Source organism: Hyperolius riggenbachi, chromosome 3 (assembly GCF_040937935.1).
Source record: "Hyperolius riggenbachi isolate aHypRig1 chromosome 3, aHypRig1.pri, whole genome shotgun sequence".
NCBI classification, from domain to species: Eukaryota; Metazoa; Chordata; class Amphibia; order Anura; family Hyperoliidae; genus Hyperolius; species Hyperolius riggenbachi.
In genome coordinates this window covers 381241284-381265143 of record NC_090648.1, presented here as the reverse complement: position 1 = coordinate 381265143, position 23860 = coordinate 381241284, and the positions used below count along the sequence as shown (strand labels likewise).

At 46.0% G+C, this 23860-nt stretch overlaps 2 protein-coding genes across 2 annotated transcripts in view; one reads left to right on the top strand and one right to left on the bottom strand.

The window, feature by feature from the left end:
* Positions 1-17553, bottom strand: part of LOC137564046 (zinc finger CCCH-type antiviral protein 1-like) — a 78044-nt gene extending 60491 nt beyond the window's left edge. Inside the window, exons 1-2 of the mRNA XM_068277345.1 lie at positions 17442-17553; positions 6128-6265 (exon numbers count right to left, since the gene is read on the bottom strand). Coding sequence (XP_068133446.1) covers positions 6128-6129 — 2 coding nt within the window. The 5' untranslated portion in view covers positions 6130-6265; positions 17442-17553. The remainder of the gene's footprint in view (positions 1-6127; positions 6266-17441) is intronic.
* LOC137564047 (protein mono-ADP-ribosyltransferase PARP12-like) overlaps positions 17472-23860 on the top strand; it is a 64721-nt gene continuing 58332 nt past the window's right edge. The window contains exons 1-2 of the mRNA XM_068277346.1: positions 17472-18816; positions 21874-22009. Of these exons, the coding sequence (XP_068133447.1) occupies positions 18527-18816; positions 21874-22009 (426 nt within the window). The 5' untranslated portion in view covers positions 17472-18526. The remainder of the gene's footprint in view (positions 18817-21873; positions 22010-23860) is intronic.

The following is a 23860-nucleotide window of genomic DNA, read 5'->3' as shown; positions in this document are numbered from 1 at the left end:
GTTCTATTCATCTAGTTAGAGGAATAATTAGCAGATTACCGGCGGCGGGGAACGGAGTATCGGAGGAGGATAGCGCGGGACATTACAGCTGCAGGGGGCCGATAGAAGCCCCAGGTAAATGTCAATTTTAGCTTCTTTTTTTTGTACCGGAGAATCCTTTTAACAGGACATTTTTTTGGAGGTGTCTGATCGCTCCTGCGAGCCTTTATTTTATTAGGCTTTCAGTACCTGATTTTCCCTCCCTCCCGCTGCCCTGCCCCGTCCTGAATTGATTAGGATGGCGATCCGTCCTCTTCTCTGCAATAGATGCTGCACTAGATAGCAGCGCTGTACGGATGTACATCGCTGTATGATGCAAACAAAGGGGATTTCTTTCACCTTTCGTTTAGTAACCGCCTGCTAGCTGTGATCACAGCGCAGGCTGATTATGGAGCGGAGCTCCGTGAATCGGCATGCGTGCGTGCGTTCCCTGCTAATCTGCAGCTCCAGGACTTGACACCAGTCGGCGTTAGGCAGTCCTGGGGCTGCCAATTGGCGTTAGGCAGTTGTAAGGTAGTTAAAAACCCACATCCCCATGAGGGAGGTTTGTAATGGTGTGTGCCACTGGGGGTTACTTCCCTACCGGGAGCTGATCCTCTGGACCGTGAGAGATTCTCCATCTTCTCAAGCTGACTGACAGCTTCAGCATGCATTTGTGGGGATAACGCGCACATAAATGCCTGGAGATGTAGTCCTGGAGATGCGATCTAACTGGATTACATCTTCCGGAAAGCATCATGGCATGCGCATATGCGTGACCTGTGCCAGGAATTACAAATGCCTGCAGCTAGAGAAGGTGGATAATCACAGATGGGCTGAGGGTCAGAGGATAAACACCCAGGGCTGGATTTAGGCCTAGGCCGCCTAGGCCATGGCCTAGGGCACCACGGGAGCAAGGGCACCAAAGCAGCAGGCTAAACTGGTGCAGCATTTGCAAGCTTGCAAATGTTGCAATGCAGAGAGATCAGGCGAGCGCCTGACAGCGGTACTCTGCTGCTAGTTGCCTGTGCAGCAGCCACCTTGCTCTCTGTGCACGTTTGCATTGTTGCAGGTGGCTAGGGAGTTGGGCAGCATTGGAGACAGAAAAGAAGAGGAAGCTTCTGCACTGGAGACGAGTGGAGAAATGAGTGACTGATGGCTGATGTGGTAGGCGAGCTGGCTACATATACTGAAAAGGAGGGTGGGAAAAGGAGGGATTAAGGGAGTCACCTGGCTATATACTGGAGGGAAGGGGGAGGGGTCATCTTGCTACCTATACTGAAGGGGCGGCTGGTGACAGTGGCCTTGGGCAGTAAAGAGTACAAATTCGGCCCTGTAAACACCCCGTAGGCAAGTAATGGTTCTTCCCCCAACGCCCGCACCCCTAGCGGCACACACCATTAGGAACCTCCCTTATGGGGAGATTTGTTTTTAAATCACTGCTCAGGTCGATTTAAGTTCTTAAAATGGAGGGCCAGTTCAAGTCTCAATGGGGCCCTGGGACAAAGGTAACCTGGGGAAACCCCTACCCCTAAAGTAGGATTATCCACCGGGCAACCTAGGCAGGTGCTTGGGGCCTAGTGGGTGTCAAAGGCCCACCTGTGACCTTCTTTTACCTCCCTCCACTTAAGCTTATCAAAAGGAGCACATGAGGGGCCCAAATCTACTACCATGCCTAGGGCCCCATTACATCTTAATCCATCTCTGCTTACTCCCTCCAGCAGCAAATTCAGTCCCTGGTTGCTGCCCTCTTCCCCCAGATCTCCCTAAGCTTTACTTTGCTTCCTGGGGCTCTTGCCAGACATGTTACAGCATTTCAACTCATCTGTCTAGGGCACCCTGCTCCATCCATGCTCCTGTCTTCAGTGACCCGACGCCCTGCTCCATCCATGCTCCTGTCTTCAGTGACCCGACGCCCTGCTCCATCCATGCTCCTGTCTTCAGTGACCAGACTCCCTGCTCCGTGCATGCTCCTGTCTTCATCCCCGCTGGCTGCCTCTTCTCAGTTATCGAGTAATGACGCGCAGCTGGTCATGGAAAGGAGGCAGACAGTGGGCATGAAGATGGGGAGCATGGAGCAATGCACAGGGACAGGTGAATTTAAATGCTGTAACAAATCATGCAGAGGCCCCGGGAAGCACAAAACAGGGGGGAGGACCTGGGGAGGCCTGGCAGCACTTGGTGGGGGAGGGGGTCTGGGGCAATTTCCACCCTTCCTCATTAGAACTTGTCCCTTCTCTCCATACCTCCATTAGGGGCATGCTTGTAGCTCTTAACATACTGTTTATTAATGACCTAGTAGATGCAGTAGTGAGCAATGTTGCTATTTTTGCAGATGATACAAAATTGTGCAGAATCATCAACTCTCAGGAAGATAGTGTCATATTGCAACAGGATCTGGATAGGATGGCTATATGGACACATACATGGCAGATGAAATTCAATGTTGACAAATGTAAAGTCATGCATTTTGGTCGTACCAATGGTCTAGCACCATACAAAATAAATGGGATACAGTTGGGAACATCAAACTTGGAGAAGGACTTAGGAGTACTCATCGACAACAAGTTAAATAATCATACTCAATGCCAAGCCGCTGCAGCTAAAGCGAACAAAATTTTGGGATGCATTAAAAGGGAAATAAAAACTCGAGATGCGAGCATAATATTGCCCCTGTTTAACTCTCTAGTAAGGCCACATCTGGAATATGGAATTCAGTTCTGGGCACCACATTACAAAAAAGATATTGCAGTTTTAGAGCAGGTGCAGAGACGAGCTACAAAATTGATACGTGGGATGGAAGGTCTCGCTTACCAAGAAAGGTTAGATAAACTGGGTTTATTTAGTCTAGAGAAAAGACGCCTTAGAGGAGATCTAATTAACATGTATAAATACATCAGAGGGCAATATAATAGCTTGGCGGATGAGCTTTTTGTCCCTAGGCCTTCTCAAAGGACTAGAGGACATGAGATGCGCATGGAGGAAAAACGTTTTAGCCATTTATTTAGGAAAGGGTTCTTTACAGTAAGAGTGATTAAGATGTGGAATGCATTGCCACAGGAAGTCGTTATGGCAAACTCTATACCTGCATTTAAAGGGGGCTTAGATGCTTTCCTTGCGTTGAAAGACATCCATGGCTACAATTACTAGGTTATGCCTAATGATGTTGATCCAGGGATTTTATCTGATTGTCATCTGGAGTCAGGAAGGAATTTTTCCCTTTTGGGGCTAATTGGACCATGCCTTGTGGGGGTTTTTTCGCCTTCCTCTGGATCAACAGGGGTATGTGGGGGACGGGCTGGAGTTGTACTTTGTACTGGTTGAACTCGATGGACGTATGTCTTTTTTCAACCAAAATAACTATGTAACTATGTAACTATGTGTATTTCATCTACCAAATTAAATGGGAGCAACAAACTCACTCTTATGGTGGCCATACATGGTACAATTTTTCAATTAGATAATTTAGTTTGATTATTCCATTAGATCGAATATAAAGATTTTTCCAGCATGTCCGATCATTTTTCCCGAAAAAACGGGATAATCGTTCGAATTTTATGATCGAAAAATAAAATATTTTCGACTTTCATTCAATTCGATCATTTAGATTGAATAAACGAGAAAATCGAACGTTTTTATTGTACCGTGTATGGCCACCATTAAAGGGATATTTAAATCAGGTAAAAAAAAGGCAGTTTTACTTACCTGGGGCTTCTACCAGCCTCCTGCAGTCGGCCTGTGCCAGTACTCAATGATCCTCTGTTTCCCTGCCACAGCTCAGTTTCGCTTTTGGTGACTGAATCTGTTGCCGACCACTGCCCGTATGTTATCGCGAGTGCCTAGCGCAGGCGCAGTATGAGAACATCTGTACTGTGCCTGCGCAGGACGCTCCCAGGCACGGGATCACGAATGAGGATGCCAGGTCCGTGCAGTGGCCGGCGACAAGCTCAGTCACCGAATGCGAAACTGAGCAATGGTGGGAGATCGAAGGATCGTTAAGTACATGGCGACTGCAGAGAGCCGGTAGAAGCACCAGGTAAGTATAGTTGCTTTTTTTAATCTGACTTAATGGTTTAAGTGGTTTCACACTGGGGCAGTGCGGTAATTTTACCACACCACACATCAATGAAATCCTATGGGGACTTTCATACTGAGCTGGTGCGGTGCGATGCAAGCGGCGTAATTGCAGCATCCCCAACAAACCTACTTTACCGCGCGGTTGTGCGATGGCCAGAAGTCGTGTAAGTCTATGGCAATGTAGGGGTTGTTAAAAAAATGATGGTGCAATATTTACAATACTCTTCTGCGCATTTCCAAAACAGAAAGTGACCGCAAGCAAGTGTCACTTCCTGTTTGGATGTCAGCCGGAAGGAGATTACCGCATATTAACGTGGTAATCCCCGGAGGCCTGTTTTTGGCACCGCAACGCTAATGCCAATGTATAGTCTGAAACCGGCCTAAAGGAACTTTAGTGAAAATAACGTAACAAATAAAATAGTTTATTGTTTTACAGTATTCATTTACAAATGATTTAGTCAGTGTTTTTTCATTGTAAAATCTTTCCTCTCCGTTTTACATTCTGAAATTTATCCCAGGTGGCGACATCTTTAGTCCTACCAGGTGATCTCTGCGGAATGTTAGTTTACTGAGAGTTCTATGCACAGAGGGAGATACTGCTTGCTAGACAGTTGGAAAAAGACACTATTTCCCACAATGCAATGAGGTTCACAGACAGCAAACTGTCAGGGCTACAGCCCTGACATCACACCATGGGAGGGGTTTCATCACATCATTAGTCACACAGATGTCTCTGATGACCTATTCGAGAAAAGTTCTCTCATGGTAAAGGGGGTATTAGCTACTGAATGGGATGAAGTTCAATCCAGGGTTAAAGTTCCACTTTAAACTATTGAAATATAGGGGGAATAGGTATAGTAGTGTAATGGAGATCATTATAGCCCTGCAAGAGTCCCCTTCTCAAATCTGGATTAGCACACTAGGGGTTCGATTCACTAAACCGTGATAACTCACGGCCATGCTAGCATTTTTGCGCGCAATCATGAATTCGTGAAAATTCGCAAAAATGCATGCAAAAAACTGTGCTATGAGTTATCACGGTTTAGTGAATCAAGCCCTATGCGTGTGAAGTATGTATATTCTTCCTGTGTCTGCCTAGGTTTCCTCCAGGTACTCCATTTTCCTCACACATCACAAAAACAACCCTAGGTTAATAGGTAGGGATTAGATTGTAAGTTCCTCTAAGGGACAGTCAGTGATATGACTTTATATACTATGCAAACGCACTACTGAAGATGCTTTATAAGTACACAATAATAATAGGCAGTGGGTGCTTTTGCCTTCTGGGACAGGCACAATGCAAAGCATATTTGGAGACAGACCTGTAATTCACCAATACCAGTGTTTATTTTGCACTGTACAGGCTATACACAGACTATTTACAATGTTTACAGAAAAAAACACTGCCACTGTATGGGCTACTAACTAACTTAAAATTGAGAACTCCTCTCTACAAGGTACAAACCTAATGCTTTGTCCCCAACAAAACAACTGCAATACGCAGGCTTTACTAGCATCAACTTGAAATTTCCTTTTGTTCAGTCCAGCACAGAGCCTGTGCTCTCTCAGGTCAGGCTGATTCGAGGCTGAGCTAATCAGCCTTTTATTTCTCACCTAAGATGCAAATCCTGGTATAAATCTCTTTCCATGCCTGAGCACCTGTCTCAGGGCAACACAACATCCCAGAGTGCATTAGAATTGCAGTACAGGTATGAGAAATCTGGGACATATACTCACAATCAATCACTTCCCCAGACTCAGTCTGCAACTGCCACACCATTTCTTACAAATGGGCAGACATGGCAAAGGCAATGATGTAATAAATGATGTGTGTGTGAGTGTGTTGCTCCTTTCTCTTGTTGGTTTGGTAAATGCATGAATTTATGTTCCCCCAAGTATGTGCCCAATAGAGGTATGGTGCTGAAATGCCTGCTTGCATGCTGAGTGGCATTGGTTAGAGCAGAAAAACCTTTGATTGGTGATCTGACTTAAAGTGTACCTGACATGGAAGATATAAAAAAATTATACATACATGGGGCTTCCTCCAGTCCTCCTTCAGACTGATCACTCCCTCGTCGTCCTCCTGAGGTCGGAAAGAGGGACCCCTTTAAGACATGCCCCTGTCACACCTCCAGGCATGCCCCCACCACACCCATGGTCACACATACCACTAAGAATTCATAAACAAAAGACAAAGTTTTATCATTCAAACCAACTGGTCCTTTTTTATCATCATTGGTTCCTTCATATTAACATTTGAAAGCAAGAAATATATCAATGTAAAGGGAACCTGAGATTACAATATTTATACTTACATGGGGCTTCCTCTAGCCCCATAAGGTGCGTGGGCTTCTTCACCGTACTCTCCGTTGTCTTCAAATCCACCCAGTAATCTGCCCGGCCGCACTCTTCTGCGTATGCGTGGCTCGGCCACATGCGCACCCCCTGTCGTAGTTCCACAGCTGGCTGCGCATGTGCGGAGGCGCACAACTGTCCAGATTACCGGGGGAGGGGGGGATATTAGAAGACAAAATAGCGTCCAGAGAGGACGGCGAGGGACACCATATACCTCATGGGGCTAGAGGAAGCCCTAGCTAAGTATAAATATAGCCGTTATCTTCATCTCAGGTACCCTTTAAAGGGATGAGAATAAAGTTTATAGTTCATTATACACATTTTTCAATAGAAAAATACACATTTTAATAAAACTGGTGCCAGTGCTTCCCTGGGTGCTCTGCAATGTCAGCTATCAGAAGAGCATTGGAGGGGAAGCCCACGTAAGCAGAAGGTCCTCACTGGCCCCAGTCCTGCAAACAGCTGCAAGCCTGCCCTCCGGTAGTTGTACTGCAATCAATCTATCTATATCTATTCACCCATTTCACCAAAACTTGGTATACAGATCCCTTATTACCTGGGATGATATGTTCTGGGGGTCTCATGACCCTCTTGTACACCTGGGCATAACTACAAACAGCCAATCAGATTTCACCCATTCACGTCAATGAAAAAAATGTAAAAGGCAGTCATTCTCACAGTAATGAAGCCACGTTAAGCCATGCTGAGTCCTCAAACTTGCCACAGTTGGTCACTTGGGGAACAAGGTGAAAAATTCAGGGCAAGTGAGCAGAGCATAAAAGAGCCAATCAAATTTGAGCAATTCCTTTTTAATGGAAATATGTTAACCGCATTCTTTCACCAGGGGCGTAGGGGCCATGGCCGCAGCAATCGCCTGTGCGTCCGGGCCCGGGGCCCCCTAAGGGCCAATTCGTCCTCCCCACGTGCTGCCACTGAGGGGTCATCAAATACTCGCCACGATTCACGCGCTGCATCTACAAACTACTTCCTGTCCTGCGTTGCAGCTCCCCTAGGGCGCTCTTACTTTGAGATGGAACGCATGAACAGGAAGAAGTAAGTAGATGCAGCGTGTGGATCGCGGCGAAGTGAGTATTTGATGACTGCTCAGCCCCTGCTGGTCCATGCCGCTGCGTCCCCCCTCCGCCTGGCTACCTATACTGAGACACCTATTCCTGACTATCTAATCCTGGCATCTAATCCTGGCTATCTAGGGCAGCATGGTGGTGTAGTGGTTAGCACTCTTGCCTAGCAACTCTGAGTCCCCAGTTCAAATCCCAGCATCTGCAAGGAGTTTGTATGTTCTCCCCGTGTCTGCGTGAGTTTTCTCTGGGCACTCGGGTTTCCTCCCACATCCCAAAAACATACAGATAAGTTAATTGGCTTCCCCCTAAATTGACCCTAGACTACAATACATACACTACACAATACAGTGGGTTGCAAAAGTATTCGGCCCCCTTGAAGTTTTCCACATTTTGTCACATTACTGCCACAAACATGCATCAATTTTATTGGAATTTCACATGAAAGACCAACACAAAGTGGTGTACATGTGAGAAGTGGCTCGAAAATCATACATCATTCCAAACATTTTTTACAAATAAATAACTGCAAAGTGGGGTGTGCGTAATTATTCGGCCCCCTGAGTCAATATTTGTAGAACCACCTTTTGCTGCAATTACAACAGCCAGTCTTTTAGGGTATGTCTCTACCAGCCTTGCACATCTAGAGACTGAAATCCTTGCCCATTCTTCTTTGCAAAACAGCTCCAGCTCTGTCAGATTAGATGGACAGCATTTGTGAACAGCATTTTTCAGATCTTGCCACAGATTCTCGATTGGATTTAGATCTGGACTTTGACTGGGCCATTCTAACACAGATATGTTTTGTTTTAAACCATTCCATTGTTGCCCTGGCTTTTATGTTTAGGGTCATTGTCCTGCTGGAAGGTGAACCTCCGCCCCAGTCTCAAGTCTTTTGCAGTCTCCAAGAGCTTTTCTTCCAAGTTTGCCCTGTGTTTGGCTCCATCCATCTTCCCATCAACTCTGACCAGCTTCCCTGTCCCTGCTGAAGAGATGCACCCCCCGAGCATGAGGCTGCCACCACCATATTTGACAGTGGGGATGGTGTGCAGAGTGATGTGCAGTGTTAGTTTTCCGCCACACATAGCGTTTTGCATTTTGGCCTAAAAGTTCTATTTTGGTCTCATCTGACCAGAGCACCTTCTTCCACATGGTTGCTGTGTCCCTCACATGGCTTGTGGCAAACTGCAAACGGGACTTCTTATGCTTTCTGTTAACAATGCAACAACTTTGTACAGTGCATGACTAATAGTTGTCCTATGGACAGAGTCTCCCACCTGAGCTGTAGATCTCTGCAACTCGTCCAGAGTCACCATGTGCCTCTTGACTGCATTTCTGATCAGTGCTCTCCTTGTCTTGGTAGGTTTACAGGTGTACCATACTCCTTCCATTTCTGAATGATCGCTTGAACAGTGCTCCATGGGATGTTCAAGGCTTTGGAAATCTGTTTGTAGCCTAAGCCTGCTTTAAATTTCTCAATAACTTGATCCCTGACCTGTCTTGTGTGTTCTTTGGACTTCACGGTGTTGTTGCTCCCAATATTCTCTTAGAAAACCTCTGAGGCCCTCACAGAGCAGCTGTATTTGTACTGACATTAGATTACACACAGGTGCACTCTGTTTAGTCATTAGCACTCATCAGGCTATGTCTATAGGCAACTGACTGCACTCAGATCAAAGGGGGCCGAATAATTATGCACACACCACTTTGCAGTTATTTATTTGTAAAAAATGTTTGGAACCATGTATGATTTTCGTTCCACTTCTCATGTGTACACCACTTTGTGTTGGTCTTTCATGTGGAATTCCAATAAATTTGATTCATGTTTGTGGCAGTAATATGACAAAAAGTGGAAAACTTCAAGGGGGCCGAAGACTTTTGCAACCCGCTGTACATAAATACATAGACACACGACTATGGTAGGGATTCGATTGTGAGCTCCTCTGAACTCCTCTGAGGGACAGTTAGTGACAAGACAATATATTCTCTGTACAGCGCTGCGGAAGTTGTTGGCACTATATAAATAGTAATAATCTATACTGAGGTACCTATTCCTGACTATCTATACTGAGGCATCTAATCCTGTCTATCTATACTGAGGTACATATTCCTGACTATCTACACTGAAAATGGAAATAGTGTGGCACCCTTCTTCGCTTCCAGATGGATGTGCCTCGGTCTACCTGCCAGCACTGCAGATGAATCCAGATAGAATGAAAAGTGACCGGCACCATCCGTAGATATAATGCTCTTTTATTACAAAAATAAAATAGCATTATATTTACGGATGGTGCCGGTCACTTTTCATTCTATCTGACTATCTACACTGAGACACCTATTCCTGACTATCTATACTGAGGCATCTAATCCTGGCTATCTATACTGAGGCATCTAATCCTAGCTATCTATATTAAGGCACCTAATCCTGGCTATCTATATTAAGGCACCTAATCCTGGCTATCTATACCGAGGCACCTATCCCTGGCTATCTATACCGAGGCACCTTTCCCTGGCTATCTATACCGAGGCACCTTTCCCTGGCTATCCATACCGAGGAACCTATCCCTGGCTATCTATAACGAGGCACCTATCCCTGGCTATCTGTACCGAGGCAAAAAGGACAAGTCTACGGGATATCACCTATTCAATAACCTCGTCTCACCCTATATAAATATAATCAATTAATTTAAAGCATAAGGGAGCATCAGGTATATTCAATTAGTAGCAAAATTTATTATTAATATCTGCGTACATACAACCCCAAAAGACACCAAATAAAATTCCCACCCATAAAACTACTGTAACCAACTGAATGCTAAACCTGTGACCTGTATATGATAGATGCAGTCCTGGAGTGCACTCCTATTTGAACCAGCGCTGTCGTTTTTAAGTCAAATCTTCAGGCCCATTCAGAAAATCACAGTATAAATGACAGCCAGTTAGGATGGAAAGGGTATCTTCATCCTCAACCCATATGCATTCCAAAGCAAACCTCTAAACATTTGTAGTTTTTACATGCGCATTACAGCCACAACTTGTGTCTAACCTCTCCAGTCCTGTATGGCAGCAACCGCTTTAGGTGATAGTTTGTAGCCTTCAACTCACGTGACCGGGCACGGAACAGTGCTCTTTCACCCCTCCGAAGTATCCTGGAGACCCGCGGTAAGTAACCGTATTGCCAGCGGGGATGGGCTGCGAGATGGCGTGCTGTACGCTTAGCCGAGAGCAGAGCGAGAGGAAGTGCATGGAGGTACGGGGAGGACGCGGCACCGCCCACCTAGTTGGCATCACAGGCGCACATGACGCGTTTCATCCCATCGGATTTCATCAGACGTGTAACCCAGGTTACTCAAGCCTCCTATTTATACTGGAAGCGAGCGGGTATAGTATATAAACGTATGCAGAAACGCATATTAAAAAGAACTAGAAATCAGCTTATAGAAAAGCCTTTATATTCATACCACGATTAAGTCCTTGCGGATACAGACTTCCACATTCATATATCCAGAACGATTCTTTCCTTAATAGGAGGTTTGTAGCTTTGCCACTGTCTTTCACTGTTAATGGCAGGGTTTTCACACCTGCAACAGATGGTTACTGGATGACTGGGATTAATTTTCAGGAAAGTGAGTGGAGCCTACAATCAAAATTCACCTATTGATTTTCATGGGGTATATTTAAACTGCTGCCATTCTTACACTGTTAATGGCAGAGGCCTTAAAGCGGTATTGTCACCATAAAAATCAAATTTCAACAGTAACTGGTCTGAGTGTATTAAGTGATAAAGATGCTAATCCTGCATTCAAAACTTGCAAATTTATTTCTGCTGTTATGGTTTGGAGTTATCACATACTTTAGGAGCACTGGCCCTAGTGCCAAAAAGTTGAATGCTGGGAGTTCTCTTGAATGCTGGGAGTTCTTTTTATCTATAATATATTCCTCCTCTTTCTTTTATTTCCCTGCCTAGCTGATCACTTGTGTTTACAAGCAAGGCTGAGGTGACTCAGTGATTGGATGTGTAAATAATTAAAAAAAAGACTCTGGGAGGAGGGCAGCTAATGAATACACAATGAGCAAGAGAAGGGAGCGGGGAAAACAAGAGTCAGGGAGGATATGATGTCAGCATTAGCTTGGCAAAATGGCCACTGCCTAGAATAGGATTTTCTGCTTTTACTTTGTAAAATTCACAGGAATCATTACGTGGATAGCACAATACATCTGTTATGTAAGTAGAAGTAGTATTTATCTACTTATATATGTGTTTTTATTTCGGTGTTAGCAAGGGTGTCGCTTGTTCTTTAAACTTGCTACAGTCGATCATTGGGTGACTTGGATTAAAATTCTAAAGAAGGGTAGAGCCACAGCCAATCACATTTGTTTGTTTGACTGAGGACAGTGGCGGGGAGAGGGGCCAGAACCCCCCCTCCCTCACCTGGGTCCCCTCCTTCTGCCTCTCTTCCCCCTCCATAGATTAATTGGCAGGTGCAGGCTCGGCGGGAGGCATGCAGAAAATTACTCACCTCACTTCAGCGTTCCAATCGCTGGAGCGCAGAGTCATGTCATCACAGGTCTCCGTCTTCAATGCCGCCCACTGTCCTTCCTGATTAGCGGAAGCACAATGAGCCACATTGAAGGCGGAGATCTGTGACGACATGACACTGCACTCCAGCGATTGGAACGCTGAAGTGAGGTGAGTAATTCTCTGCATGCCTCCCACCGAGCCTGCACCTGCAGATAATCTATGGAGGGGGAAGAGAGGCAGAAGGAGGGGATCCAGGTGTGGGGGGGGGGGGGTTCAGGCCCCCCTCCCCGCCACTGTCCCCACTGCCCCTTCTTCTTGCACTGCTTCTCCCTCCTGGAGTATTTATACTAGGGGCAACTATACTAGCTACACTGGGGGCAACTATACTAGCTATACTGGGGCAACTGTACTAGCTACACAGGAGGCAACTATACTAGCTATAATGGGGGCAACTGTACTAGCTATACTGGGGCAACTGTACTAGCTACACTGGGGGCAACTATACTAGGGGCAACTGTACTAGCTACACTGGGGGCAACTATACTGGGGCAGCTGTACTAGCTATACTGGGGGCAACTGTACTAGCTACACTGGAGGCAACTGTACTAGCTACACTGGGGGCAACTATACTATCTACACTGAGGCAACTGTACTAGCTACACTGGGGGCAACTGTACCAGCTATACTGGGGGCAACTGTGCTAGCTACACTGGGGGCAACTATACTATCTACACTGAGGCAACTGTACTAGCTACACTGGGGGCAACTGTACCAGCTATACTGGGGGCAACTGTACTAGCTACACTGGGGGCAGCTGTACTAACTATACTGGGGGCAACTGTACTAGCTACACTGGGGGCAACTGTACCAGCTATACTGGGGCCAACTGTACTAGCTACACTGGGGGCAACTGTACTAGCTACACTGGGGGCAACTATACTATCTACACTGAGGGCAACTATACTATCTACACTGAGGCAACTATACTAGCTACACTGGGGGCAACTGTACCAGCTATACTGGGGGCAACTGTGCTAGCTACACTGGGGGCAACTGTACTAGCTACACTGGGGCAACTGTACTAGCTATACTGGGGCAACTGTACTAGCTATACTGGGGCAACAATACTAGCTACACTGGGGGCAACTTTACTATCTATACTGGGGCAACTGTACTAGTGTCATACTCATCGCCATTCTGCTTGTGTTCCGGGTCGTAGGGGTACGCGCGGGCGTCATACACTCTTGTTTTTGCCGCGGCGTGTCACACCGTATGGCGTCCTCCCGGGCGGGCGCATGCGTACTTTCATTGCAGCCCTCCGTAATGGTTGTATGCGTGGATGCGGAAGTTGGTCCGCGTCTGCGCAGAAGGGGATTAGTGGATGGAAGTCCGTCACTGCGCATGGTGAAGTGGTCCAATTAGCGTCAGGTGCCTCCCAACCACTATATAAGCCTGTGTCTTCAAGCAGCAAGTGCTGTTAGTTCGCTTCAGCTTGGTTAGCCTGCTACCTTGTGTTCTGGCCCACTGTTTCCTGACTTATTTCTGTGTTTGACCCCGGCTTGCTATTGGACTTCACTCTCCTGATCATCTCCTGTGTTTGGACCTCGGCTAGTTTATGGATTATGCTTTAAACTCTGCCTGCCCTGACCCTTGGCTTGTCATCAGGATTACGATTGAACTCTGCCTGCCTTGACCTTGGAACTGTCTCCTGATTACGGCTGAACTCTACGTTGCAGTGTTCCCTGTTCTCCAACCCACTTTTAGGGCGACTTGGGGTGCAACCTGGTGGGCACTAGGCAGCTACAAGTCCATCGGTCCTTGTGGGACGCACTGACGAAGACCCGTGGTCACTTAGACACTGCACCCTGGGAATCCCTCACCTCAGTGGGAAAGTCAACAGTACATGTGAAGACGTAACAACTAGCTACACTGGGGCAACTGTACTAGCTATTCTGGGGGCAACTAAACTAGCTATACTGGGGGCAACTAAACTAGCTATACTGGGGGCAACTAAACTAGCTTTACTGGGGGCAACTAAACTAGCTATACTAGGGCAAATATACTAACTTCACTGGGGGCAACTATACTAGCTATACGGGGGGCAACTATACTAGTTATACTGGGGCAACTATACTAGCTTCACTGGGGGCAACTATACTGGCTATACTGGGTGCAACTAAACTACATACACTGGGAACAACTATACTAGCTATATTCGATGCAACTAAACTACATACACTGGGGGCAACTATACTAGCTACACGGAGGGCAACTATACTAGCTACCTATAATGGGAGCAACTACAGAGGTTGGACAAAATAATGGAAACACCTTGAAAATCAACAAAATATATTTTAATATTGTGTAGGTCCACCTTTTGCGGCAATTACAGCCTCAATTCTCCGAAGTATTGATTCATACAAATTATTTCCACAGGAATTTTAGCCCATTCTTCAGTTAAAACACCCTCCAGTTCTTTAATGGCCCATACACACGGGCTACAACTGTCGCTGCAACCACGTGGCACGTGCGTGTTGCGGCGACAGGTCGGCCGTGTGTATGACGCGCGCGCCCCGAACCATCGCTACTCAGAGCTGTCGCTGGGCGATTGACTTGGTCAATCGCCTGCCACAGCTATCGACGCAACTGCCGCTAGTCCGCTGTGTGTATGCGGACTAGCGACAGCAATTCCATACACAATGTATAGAGCTTCCGGCGGGGGGACGAACCTTCGGCAACAGCTTCCGCCGCATCTCTGTCCCTCTGTGCACCGTGTGTACAGCTGTTGCACAGAGGGACCTGGCGACAAGCTGTCGCTTTTTTTTTTTTCCCCGGCGACTTGCTACTATTGTGCCTCGTGAGTACAATCTTTTGGAGACAATGGTGGCGAAAATCGACTTCTTACTTGAATCTCTAATAACGACTATAAATGCTCAATAATGTTGAGGTCTGGGGATGGTGGTGGCCAGATGAGATGCTGAACTTCATTAGAAGGTGCCTCATGCCATTCTTTAACAATTCTAGCTGTATGGATTGGGGCATTATCATCTTGAAAGATGGCATTCCCACCCGGAAACAATTATTGAACCATAAGATGAACTTGGTCGCCCAAAATTCCTAAATAGTCTCGGCTGTTAATTATTCCATGAAGGGAAATCATTGGCCCGGCGGATTTCCAAGAAATAGCACCCCAGATCATCACAGAACCCCCGTCATGTTTTACGGTTGGGAGAAGGCAATCTGGATGAAATGCTTCTTTCGGCTGTCTCCAAACGTACACTCGGCCGGAAATAAGGTAAACGATGGTTCCCCAGAGAAAATCAAATTTTTCCACTGCTCGAGGGACGAATTCTGGTGGTTTCCACACCACTCTAAATGCTTTGAAACATTTGTCTTTGAGAGCAGAGGTTTTCTAATTGCAGTTCTTCCATGGAATCCAGATTTGTGCAGCTCCCGACTAATAGTTTTTGTGGAAACTGGGTTCTGTAGGTGTTCATTCAGCTCTGCAGTGATTTAGGAGCCGTGGTCTTGTGAGCTTTTCTAACAATTCGATTTAGAGTCCGACGGTCTCTCTCAGACAACTTCGACTTTCGGCCACAACTGTGCTTTGCTGAGGACGTTTTTCCTTCTCTTTCAAAGGCAGTCATTACTTTTGAGACAGTACCTCTTGAAATGCCAAGCATTCAGACAGTTTCTGTTACAGTAGCGCCTGCCATACGAGCACCAACAATTTGGCCTCTTTGAAAGTCTGAGAGATCTGCCATTTTTACAAATTATAACCAACTTTAGTTTAAATATCTCTAAAAAAAAAGCTATTATTACACATATCAAATAACAAAAATAATAAACAAAAACGTTTTCAACAAGTCAAGTTTTGATTGCTTAAAACATGTTCAAAGATTATGATGCCAAAATGATAGGTGTGTCCATTATTTTGTCCAACCCCTGTATATTACCTGTACTGTTGGCACCTATATCTGACATTACCTGACGTGGCGCACTTAGTATGCCTTATTCAATTCAATTCTTTATTTTTCTTCGGGGGGGGGTGTCTTATAATACCCAGCACCGGGTGTCAAGTGCCCTAGGTACGCCACTGCTGCACAATTAAAACGTTTACCCCAATACCTGCATTAACAAATTATTGGCAACAATGATGTGAGGCAGAAGCTTCTCAGAGCCGGGACAAGGTTCTCCAGCACCCAAGGCTGAGACACCAAAGTGCGCCCTCCATCCCTCCCACCCCAGCCGTGATATGGCGCCACAGCCACCCCCCCCCCCTTTTTCAACACCTTAATCTCTAGTTATCTGGCTTCCAGTCCCTGCCATGTATCCCCTTTTTTATTTCTCTCTGCTTCAAACACAATAGGGGAATGATAGCTAAGTGAGTTGTGCGCCCCCTCCTACACTGCGCCCTGAGGCTGAAGCCTCTCTCGCCTTTGCCTCGGCCTGGCCCTGAGGCTTCTACACTGCTTCTGACTTTGCTACATCTCTTGTATACTATACAGTATAGTACAATGGAGAAGAGGAGAGTTAGTTATCACAGACCTGCGCTGGCCATAGCACAGGCTAATCTGCAGGCAGAAAGACGCAAAGCACATATTGAGAGCTGACGCTGAGCAGGCAGTCAGGGCAGCGCAGTGCAACCAGCTGATACACCGGAGCGGAGCCTGGAGTTCTGCAAGTGAAACAGCTCAAACAATGAGCGCGTTTCACTCACTTGACTGCAAGACTTCGCACGCGCTTCACCCCTCCTCTGGAATGCCCTCCCACAACACATCCTTTGTTACCTTTAAACGCTATCTAAAAACACACTTGTTCCGACAAGCATATGCTCTACCTTAGGCCACTTCCCTTTGTACTAAGACCAAATTGCACTCCTACTAGGTATCCTAAAACACAAACCCTCTATATATTTGCTGCATACTACTCCTCCTCCTGTCCCCCTGCCCCCCCCCCACCCCCCCCATTCCCTTTAGCTTGTAAGCTCGCAAGGGCAGGGCTCTCTCCCCCTTTTGTGTCTTGGTAACCATTATACATTTTATTCATCATGTTTGTATTTTGTATCATTCTTTGTATTTTGTCACTAATTATGTATCTTGTATATTGTTGTACACCATTGTCTGTATTATCATGTACCCCATGTTTGCTTCTTACTTCGTACAGCACCACGGAATATGTTGGCGCTTTATAAATCAATAATAATAATATTTAGATATGCTTTTTACCCAGGTACATAAACTTCGATGCAGCCGCTGCACCTCCCTATAGGCAGTAGGCACCAGTGCTCGCTCTCTCTCCGCCTCCTTCCAGCCTTCCTCTCCTCGATGATGGAGGAGGAGGGTTGGTCAGAGACAGGGAGTGGGCGGAGAGAGCAGGGGAAAACTGACCTTCCTAATTCCCATGTCTTTTACAGGCGCTGGCTGCGGCGGGGATCAGTGTGCATGAAGGAGCTGATCCAGCGACCCTCACATACCGACCGAGCCCAGAGACATATGTACCTCCTTGCCCCTCCCCCCTTCACAAGAAACGCCCCTGCGTGTGCTTGATGTCATGATGTGTTTAGCTCCTAGGACACTGTAGTCTTTCAGTCATGTGGCATTAATTTACACATGCGCAGTGAATGTATAGAGATTCCAGGAAAGGGGTGGGATAACTGGTATCCCCTTAGTTTCGATTCCTGTGATGATGATGAAGCTGAAGAGGGAAGTTGGAGGCTTGGGACGAACTCGGGGGCTCTGTGTGTGTGTGGCGGATCCCCGTTGAGACATCACCAGCTCGGATTAGGGGAGATTGCAGGAATTTCAAATCCGATGGGTTTGATTATTTTCCGCTTGAAGATCAGAGTTGCGTTGCAGATAGGACGAGTGCTTTTATGAGCAAAGATTGTGGGGATTTTTAGAGAGCTGGGGGTTTAAATCAGAGTAGTTTTAGAGATAGAATTGGTGATTTCAGAGTTGACAGTGCGTAATCTGCTTGTTAGTGATAGTTACGATTAGTTTGACAATCCGATTGTATGGGTTTTTAATGTTTCCTTTGTTGATGGTTTAAGTACACTAACCTGCATATCAGATAGGAGAGAATTTAGACCTTGAGCTGCAGATCATCCTGGTTCCCTAGATTGATCTGGAATGATTAGACTTTACCTACTGAGATGCAGTTATTGAAATTGCATGTCTGTGGAGGTAAGAAATCTGATTAGCTGGGGTTGGGGGTTCACATATTTATATTAGGGGGATTTTACAGGTCTAGTTCGGAAGAGAGCAGAGTCTTGCAGAGAGTAAAGTTAAGGAATTTGCACACATGGTCATATCAAGTTGGGGAGTAAAACAGGCAAAAAATATCTTACAACAAGGACCAGAAAATGAGAGTAGATAGTTGTTTGGGGGAGAGAAAATAGCCTGTAGTTGAAGAAAAAGTTTGGGCTTTGTAGTTCACAGTGAATATCTCCATCAGAGATAGTCTTTCCCTTAAGATGTCTCTCACTGCCCCACTCTCTTTGCGCCTGTGTAAGGTAATCTGTGCAAATGGAGGCTTCATGGAGCAGAAGCTGCTTTGCCAAACCTTGAAAATCACTCCAGAGCAGTTGTCTGAGTTGAAGGAATTGGAGGAGGGGCGCAGCGTGGTGGTCAGATGTCAGGACGGCAATCGTTTTTTTGTATATGTCAGTTCTCTGCGAATGTGTGCAGAACGGAACAAGGAATGTGTGGGCAACTGCGGGAAACTCCATCTGTGCCGCTTCTTCATCCTGGGGAGTTGCAGCAGGTGAGGCTGAGGTTCCTTCACCCTTTTAGGAGGACTCTAGAGGATGGCGTCGACCCATCTTTTACTGGGCCAGACTGCATCTTGTAATAGAAGGCTTAAAGGGGTTCTGTGGAGGGTTTAACAAACAAAAAAAAACTGACACTTACCTGGGGCTTCTATCGGCCCCCTGCAGCTGCCATGTTCCGCACAGTCCTACGATTCTCCGTTCCCCTCCGCTGGTCCCGGTCTAATTATTCGTCTAACTAGATGGATACTGTGCGCTGCGTCTCTGGGAGCTTGCTGCGCAGGTGCAGTATGAGAAAACCTTGTAATGCACCTGCGCAGTAAGCTACCAGAGACGCAAGTGGGAGCTAGCATGAGCACAAACCTGGTCGCACAGCTGCATTTGTATTAGAAAAATAATTAGACCGGGTCCAGGGGCGGGAAACAGAGGATTGTAGGAGGATGGCACGGGACATGACAGCTGCAGGGGGCTGATAGGAGCCCCAGGTAAGTGTTTTTTTTGTTCTTTAAAGAGAATGTAACAATTTTCAGCCTTATTACTTTTATCCTATAAGTTCCTATATCTGTTCTAATGTGGTCTGGATTACTGCAGCCTTTTCTAGTTGCACTGTCACTGTAATATATCTTATCTTCTTTCCTTTGTCACGCTTTGTTGACGTAGAGAGGAATGGACTGCTCTGCTGTGATAGGGACAAATTATGCATGCCCTCTGCAGGCTCTGTGTGTGCTTTGTTTATCTCTCACAGACAGGTCTCTGCTCTCAGTTTCATCTGGTCATGCTGAGAATCCCTGATTGGAGTGCAGATAATTCACTTTGTAATAAAAACTTGTAGTATACTGTAACATGAGATATATATATATATATATATATATATATATATATATATATATATATATATATATATATATATATATATATATATCTATATATTCACGGTATACTGTACACACACACACTTACCTCCCTCCCCCCCACACACCTCTTCCTGGTTAGTGGCCATGCTTTTTTGTTTGTAAACTGGCGATTAAAAGCCAGGATTGCGGTGGGGAGCAACGGAAACGGCAGAGGGATCCAGGAGATTACAGTGACTCGATTGGTATGTTTTTTATTGTACAAATCGGACAGTACAGATTCTTTTTAAACCCTCCACAGAACCCCTTTAAAGTGAACTGAGCACCATTTTTGTACCCAGTGAATCTTAACCTCCCTGGCGGTAAGCCCGTGCTGAGCACGGGCTATGCCGCCGGGAGGCACCGCTCAGGCCCCGCTGGGCCGATTTGCATAATTTTTTTTTTTGCTGCACGCAGCTAGCACTTTGCTAGCTGCGTGCAGTGCCTGATCGCCGCCGCTACCCGCCGATCCGCCGCTATACGCGTCGCCGCAGCCGCCCCCCCCCAGACCCCGTGCGCTGCCTGGCCAATCAGTGCCAGGCCGCGCCGTGGGGTGGATCGGAGTCCCCTATGACGTCGGTGACGTCATCCCGCCCCGTCGCCATAGCGACGGGGGAAGCCCTCCAGGAGATCCCGTTCTTTGAACCTGATCTCCGATCGCCGGCGGCGATCGGAGGGGCTGGGGGGATGCCGCTGAGCAGCGGCTATCATGTAGCGAGACCTCGTCTCGCTACATGGAAAAAAAAATAAAATTTTTAAAAAACGTATTTGCTGCCCCCTGGCGGATTTTGACAAACCGCCAGGAGCGTTAATAGCACATGAAAAATGCATGGCAACAATATGTCTCATTGTTAAAATAAACTTCCATGTAACCTTTTATTTAACATTCAAAGTAGTTTTATTAGCCTACTTCAGCAGGCCTGCTCGTCCTTTCTCGGTCAGAGATCTCAGCAAGCTAATTGTTTTTATAGTCATTACAAAGAAGTAAACCATACCTTTTCATCAACAGAGGGGGGTGGGTAATTAGGACAGTTTCTTCAAAGAGATTGTGTGTGTCAAAATAGCACCTCTGATTTGTACAAATAAGGAGTGTGAGAAGGGGAGGGGGGAACATGGCGGCTTCTATGCCAGGAGAAATTCCAGTAAAAGAAAGGGTGCTCAGTTCCCTTTTAATATAGCGTTTTGCCTTTTTCTGGAATGAGAGAGGGTGGGTTTCCCCATCACTTTTTGGAGCATTTGTGCTTCAATACAAAGCATAAAATAGGATCACTGGAAACCGCAGCCTTTCAGTTGCTGTACAAAGTTTTTACTACAAAACATGGAAATCACAGATCGTTATGGAAATGGCGAATCACCATCACTGTACAAATTACTTGCATTAAATAAAAAAAATGCTGGAAATTGTTCTGAAAAATGCATCAAAAGTTGCTACCGGAAGCACTTATGAGTTGCATTAATGATTCACACTTTCTAGTAAGTCCCGACCCTTAGTGGAGAGAGGGTTCCATAACCTTTAGTGGGGAGGCTGCACCATGTAATGTGATTTTCATGCAGTCCTATTACAGTGCTTTTCTGGTTGTTGGATTAGACCGGGCTTTAGTGGGGGCACGGAACCTCTTGTAATGGGAGTCCTATCCTGTTTCACCTGAAAGATTATAAGTCCATTCAACCTTTAGTGGAGAGATGGTACCTTCTAATGAGGCCCCTTTCTTCCTTTAAGAGTTTTTATTTAGAAAAAGGGGTCACTTCAGGCCTTGGTGAAGTAACAATGGGGAATTAGACTCCTTCCAGCCAATTAGATGGCTCTACCTGGAAAGTGGGGTGACATCGTTCTGTGGCAGGAATGGCTGCACCTTTGTAATGGGGATGGGTCCATACTATTAGGTAGCTCCTCCGACAGGATGATTACTTCTTTGTTTACTATCTCCTGCTTCAGCTAAGGAGTTAGTGGTTACTTCATCCTCCAAGGGCCACATGTTATAGCCAAGTGAATAACAGCATTCATGTAAACAATAAAACCTCAGAGTAGGTTCAGAGAAAACATGTTGTAGTTTTTCATGTACTGTTTAGACTGATGGGTCCTTTTTAGCCACAGGACATGCACATTTGTTTTAAAAAGCACTTAAGGTTTGTGGTTCATTTCTGCTTTTGGTTATCTTACAGGCCACGCTGCAAGTTTGCTCATCAGATAGATACAGATGAAGCTGTGCAAGTGTTGAAGGCGCACCAGCTCGTTGGGCTGACCATTACGGAGCTGCGATTTCTCCTTTTACAAAATGACCCGGGGCTGCTGCCTGACGTAAGGAAGCAAATACAGCACAGAATGGATAGGGCAAATTTACTAAGGTAGCCACACACTAAAAGATTTCTATCCAATCTGGCAAAAATATAAATCCCTCTTTGATATAAATCTGCTCAAAGGGCTGGAGCGTTTTTTAAGACGCTTGCAGGGGGAAAACCGCTTGGCTAATGAATGGGATGGTGCACACCGGAGCGGTTATTTTTTTTCCACAAATGCAAACTTGGGGGGCTGCAGCATTTTTTAGATTTTTGAGGCGTTTCTGTTAAAGTATAGGAAAGTGGAAACCCGCTCTGAAAAACTCTAGATCAGAGTGGTTTTCCGGGCATTTTTGTTACAGAAGCTGTTCAGTAACAGCTTTACTGTAACAATATTTGAAATCTGCTACACAAAAACTCTAGACATGTTTAGAAAACCTCTCTAAACATGCCTAGTAATCGCTCTGAAAATCTGCTTCAAAAACCTCTAGCATTAGCAGATCTGCTAGAGGTTTTAGGTGTGCACTGACCCAAAGAGGAAGGGGTTTATTCTTTCCGCACACAGCAACTAGATTTTCAGTAGATTTAGGCTAGTTACACCAGGACGTTGCGTTTAGGGGACGTTGTAGGGCACATAACGTGCCCCTAACGCAACGCCTGGTGCTCTCTGGTGTGGACGTCGGAGTGAGCCGCGTTGTGCAGCTCACTCTGGTGTCCGTGATGCGTACTCTTGGACGCATGCGGCATCCCGTGGGTCCCGCCCGGCCAATCACCGCACAGAGCGGCCGCTCCAGGAAGTAAACACTGCACGTCACTGAGTGCAGTGAATATTAATTAGCCATGTGCCCGGCCGCTATCCCCTCCTCCCCAACATGACTGAGCATGTGCAAACAGTCTAACGCGGCTTAGCCCCGTAGAACGCACAGCATGCAGAACTTTGCTGCGTTACAATGTAGCGCAACGTGGGCAGTGTGAACAGCCCACTTGTGTTACATTGCTGTGCGTTGGGGGAGCGTTACAGGCTGCACTAACGTGCGCCTGTACTGTGCCTGTGTGCAAGAAGCCTTAAAGGGGTTCTTCCGCGAATGAGGAAAAAAAAATCAAAATGGTTTATGCATGTTCTATTAAAAATCCTTCTAAAATAGTATAATCAACAAGTGTGTGGCTACCTATGCTAGGTACATACTATACAATTTTCTGGCAGATTTACCTACCAGATCGATTATTTCCAAAATTTCTGATCTGAATTTCGATCCATCGATTTTTTTTTTTTTTTTTTTTTAATTTTTTTTTTTTTTCCAATTGATTTTCGTTCAGTTCTATGAAAAAAACGATCTGAAAAATTGATCAAAATTCAGATCGGACATGTTGGAAATAATCGATCTGGCAGGTAAATCTTCCAGAAAATTGTATGGTGTGTACTTAGCATTACTATTATAAATTTGGCATATCCTTCCAGCGGAGCAGTGCTTTTCAGCGCTGCTAGATTTGGGCGCAGCCGGCGCCTCCATAGACTTCAATAGGAATCATTCCTATTGAAGTGCTCAGTGAGTAACGTCGGCTCCGTCAGAAGACAGAGCCGAAGTTGCTTAAAAACATAATAATTCGGCCTCCAGCAATCGCTGGAAGCCGAATTATTTCATTCCCCCACTATCCATGTCGGCCTGGAGGGGGAATAGTAATTAAATCGGCCTGGACTTGTGCAGAAGCAGGATCAGCTATATAACGCTGTATCCTGCGCCCAAGTCTACCGGCGCCCTTCCAGGGCTCACGCTCAGGTATCAGACAGCAGATAAGGTGACCATGTAGCTAACCACAAGACTGAAAACTTATATAAGGTTAAAAAAACTGCAGAGTCATGAGCTGAATATGA